We start from the raw sequence: 3,669 nt of genomic DNA, 5'->3' as shown, positions 1-3,669 counted from the left end.
AATTTCGTGGATGATATGATTCGTGACCAAATTATTATACGTACACCTCACGATGCTGTGCGCACGGCTGCGTTCCAAAAGCCCCAGCCAACACTTGCTGATGTTTTGCAGATTGCAGAATTGTACGAAACAACCACTAAAACGGTGGCAACAATTAAAGAACAAACGATCGAAAACTCAATGCCTGTTAATTCAGTTGGTACAATTATAAAAAAACCGGGTGTTTTCAACAATAACAATAATAAAGTAAAATTCAAATCATGTTCTGGCTGTGGAAACTCTCATGCAAGAGAAAACTGTAAATTTAGAAATGCTGTTTGCAATAGATGTAGCAAAATTGGACATATTGCGCCAGTGTGCATGTCAAAACAAAACAAGAACAACAAACGTAGTTCAGGTGATGAAAACAAGAAGAAGGATTATCGTCGTAAAAGTCACAACATTGGTACTGTTGAAACAATTAACAGTTTAACAGGTATTATAAAAACTGAAAGCAATAAGAATTACATTGACTTGGAAATTTGTAATAAAATTGTGTCTTTCCAAATGGATTCTGGTGCAACAGTTTCTCTAATAAATAAGCGAACATTCAAAACTCTAAATTGCCCAAAGTTGCGAAATTGTACAAAAACCTTATTTGGTTTTGGCAAAAATGAAATTCCAGTGCTTGGTGAACTTTGCGTAGATATCAAATGTGGCGGAAAAGAAAGGGAAGTGGTAATCGTTGTCGTGGATGTCGAAAACTGTAACAATTTATTCGGTTTCGATTTATTTAAAGAATTCGGGTTTGAGATTCAACAAATTTGTAACATTACTGAAAGTGAATCACACAGAATTAGCGAGCTGTGTAAGAAATATGGTGATATTTTTGAACCAGCTCTTGGCACAATAAAAAACTTTAAGGTCAGTATTTTTTTAAAGCCAAATGCACATCCGAAATTTTACAAAAGCCGACAAATACCATTTTCGCAAATGTCACTTTTCAAGAAAGAAGTCGATCGATTGACAAATGCGGGTATTTGGAAACCTGTGAAGTTTTCCCAATGGGCTTCGCCTATTGTACTAGCGCCAAAAGCTGATGGTTCCATAAGAATTTGTGGGGATTTTAAACAAGCAGTCAATGCGCAAATTGACATTGAACAATATCCTTTGCCCATACGCGAAAGTCTTTTCCATAAAATTAATTGCGGTCAACATTTTACAAAAATCGACCTTAAGGATGCGTATTTACAAATGGAACTCGACGATGAAGCAAAAACAATAATGGTTGTCAACACTCCACTTGGGTTATTCCAATACCAACGTTTACCGTTTGGGATTGCAAGCGCTCCAGCTATATTCCAAAGATATCTTGAGCAGTTACTTCAAGGCGTAGAAGGTTGTGGAAATTATCTCGATGACATCATCATCTCCGCACCTACATTTCAACAACACATCAGCCGCCTAGAACAAGTACTTCGTATTTTGCAACAAAATGGTATCAGGTGCAAGCAAGAAAAATGTTTCTTTCTGCGAGATAAAATCGAATATCTCGGGCGTCAAATTAGTGCAAAAGGTATATTGCCAGATGAGTCAGGACTAAAAGCAGTAAAAAACCTGCAGCCGCCTAAAGATCTAAAGCAAGCAGAAGCATTCATGGGTAAGGTAAACTATTACCATAATTTTATACCTAATTTTTCGCAATTATCCGCGCCAATCAACATGCTGCGCCGAAAAAATGTAAAATTCACATGGGGTACAGCACAACAACAAGCATTTATAGCTCTTAAAACGCATATTCTCAATGCAGCGCAATTAGCACATTATCAGGAAGATTTACCGTTGGTTCTAGCTACAGATGCCTCCTCCTATGGCATAGGAGTCGTGCTCTCGCATACGTACGTTGACGGTACAGAAAGGCCTATTGCTTTTGCATCTAAAACTCTCGACATTCATCAACGACGATATAGTCAGATAGAGAAGGAAGGGCTAGCTATCGTTTTTGGAGTCAAGCGTTTCCATCAATATTTATACGGAAGAAGATTCACCTTGGTTACTGACCACAAACCTCTTGTTAGCATTTTTAATCCAATTCATCAGTTGCCGTCGATGACGTCACATCGTTTACAGCGATGGGCTATTATACTAATGGCTTATCAGTATGATGTTCGGTATCGTAAAACTACTGAGCATGGAAATGCCGATGCTTTATCTCGTTTACCTGTTGGTGAAGATAAAACTTTTGATCATGAAGAATCCTGTTTCAACATCAATGAACTTAACACACCTATCGACGCTGAAATAATTCGTCAGCATGCCAAATATGACCCAATTCTTCGCCGAGTTTATTTTCTCGTTACAAACGGTTGGCCTGAAAAGCTAATGCCTCAAGATGCTGATCTTCGATCATTTTTCAATCATCGCTTTGCTTTAATACTAAACAACAATTTGCTTTGCCTCCAGACGGAGTACAACCGGGTTGTCATTCCAGCCTCCCTTAAGCAGAAAATTCTTAAACTTCTTCATGATGGTCATTGGGGAGTATCGAGAATGAAACAGCTAGCTCGACAACATGTCTGGTGGACTAATATTGACAAAGACATCGCACAATTAACTGAAAATTGTGATGTGTGCAAAATTGCAAATCCTGTTCACGCACGTGAATACGTAAGCTGGCCTGAAGCTGATCGACCTTGGGAGAGAGTACATATCGACTTTGCTGGTCCATTTTGTAATTCAATGTGGCTAATTTGTGTCGACGCTTTCTCGCAATTTCCGTTCGTTGTACAACTATCTACAACAACAACGGTTGACACCGTATCAGCATTGTCTTCTATATTTTCTCTGGAAGGTATACCAGAAACCATCGTAAGTGACAATGGTCCGCAATTTACAGCTGAAGCATTCAAACAGTTTTGCTCAAAACTTGGCATCAAACATATAACAACAGCGCCGTTTCATCCAGCCTCAAACGGGTTAGCCGAACGATTCGTCAGATCTTTTAAAACTGCTGTTCAGAAAAACATTGACGATGGATTGTCTCTCAAATTCGCTGTATCAAAATATCTTGCAACATATCGTGCAATGCCGAATGCTGAGGGTAAATCACCTGCAGAACTTTTACATGGAAGGCCTGTTCGTACCTTGTTGAGTCAACTGTTTGAATCGCCTAGAAAGCACCTTGAAGCTTCGAAACGGAAAATGAAATTCAGTCTAAAGCAACCCGTCTTCGCTCGAAACTACGCAAGAGGGGAAAAATGGATAAAAGGAGTTATTGTAAAACAACTTGGTAAAATGGTTTACAGAGTGAACACATCTTTTGGTTACATCAAACGTCACGTTAATCAGCTTAAAACTAGAAGTAGCTCTGACCTCTCTTCACAACCAATTTTTGAATTCACTCCAAATTTCATCAATGCCACACCGCCTTCATCTAGCCAATCAACATTAATGCCTAGTGAAGAACGTTCTACCGAAGTAGTTCAACTTCGAAAAAGTGGTCGTATTCGGAAGGTTGTTAATCGTTTTGAATCCGACGATTTCAGGAAAACTTGAACTTTGTCAAAAATTAAGGGCGGAGAAAGTGTTATAATCTAGTATGTTTTGCATTAGTTTAAGCAATCTTAAATAATGAAATGTAAACAAAATTTAGTTAAATATAAACTGTCAATCTTGTCGGTTGTATTTACT

The 3,669-nt window shown here is 38.3% G+C and overlaps 1 protein-coding gene across 1 annotated transcript; it reads left to right on the top strand.

Annotated features, from left to right (window-relative positions):
* Window positions 1-972: 972 nt before the first annotated feature.
* LOC119665165 (uncharacterized protein K02A2.6-like) lies at window positions 973-3,492 on the top strand (the record flags this gene model as incomplete). The annotated part of the gene is made up of 3 exons (XM_038074468.1): window positions 973-1,477; window positions 1,556-2,373; window positions 2,443-3,492. Coding segments are annotated over exons 1-3 (2,373 nt in total), but the record flags the coding sequence as incomplete, so codon positions are not given.
* Window positions 3,493-3,669: the final 177 nt, after the last annotated feature.

This window comes from Teleopsis dalmanni, unplaced genomic scaffold, assembly GCF_002237135.1.
Source record: "Teleopsis dalmanni isolate 2A unplaced genomic scaffold, ASM223713v2 unscaffolded_contig_3746, whole genome shotgun sequence".
Lineage (NCBI taxonomy): Eukaryota > Metazoa > Arthropoda > Insecta > Diptera > Diopsidae > Teleopsis > Teleopsis dalmanni.
Note: the sequence above shows the minus strand (reverse complement) of the source record. Positions and strands in the feature narration are given on the sequence as shown.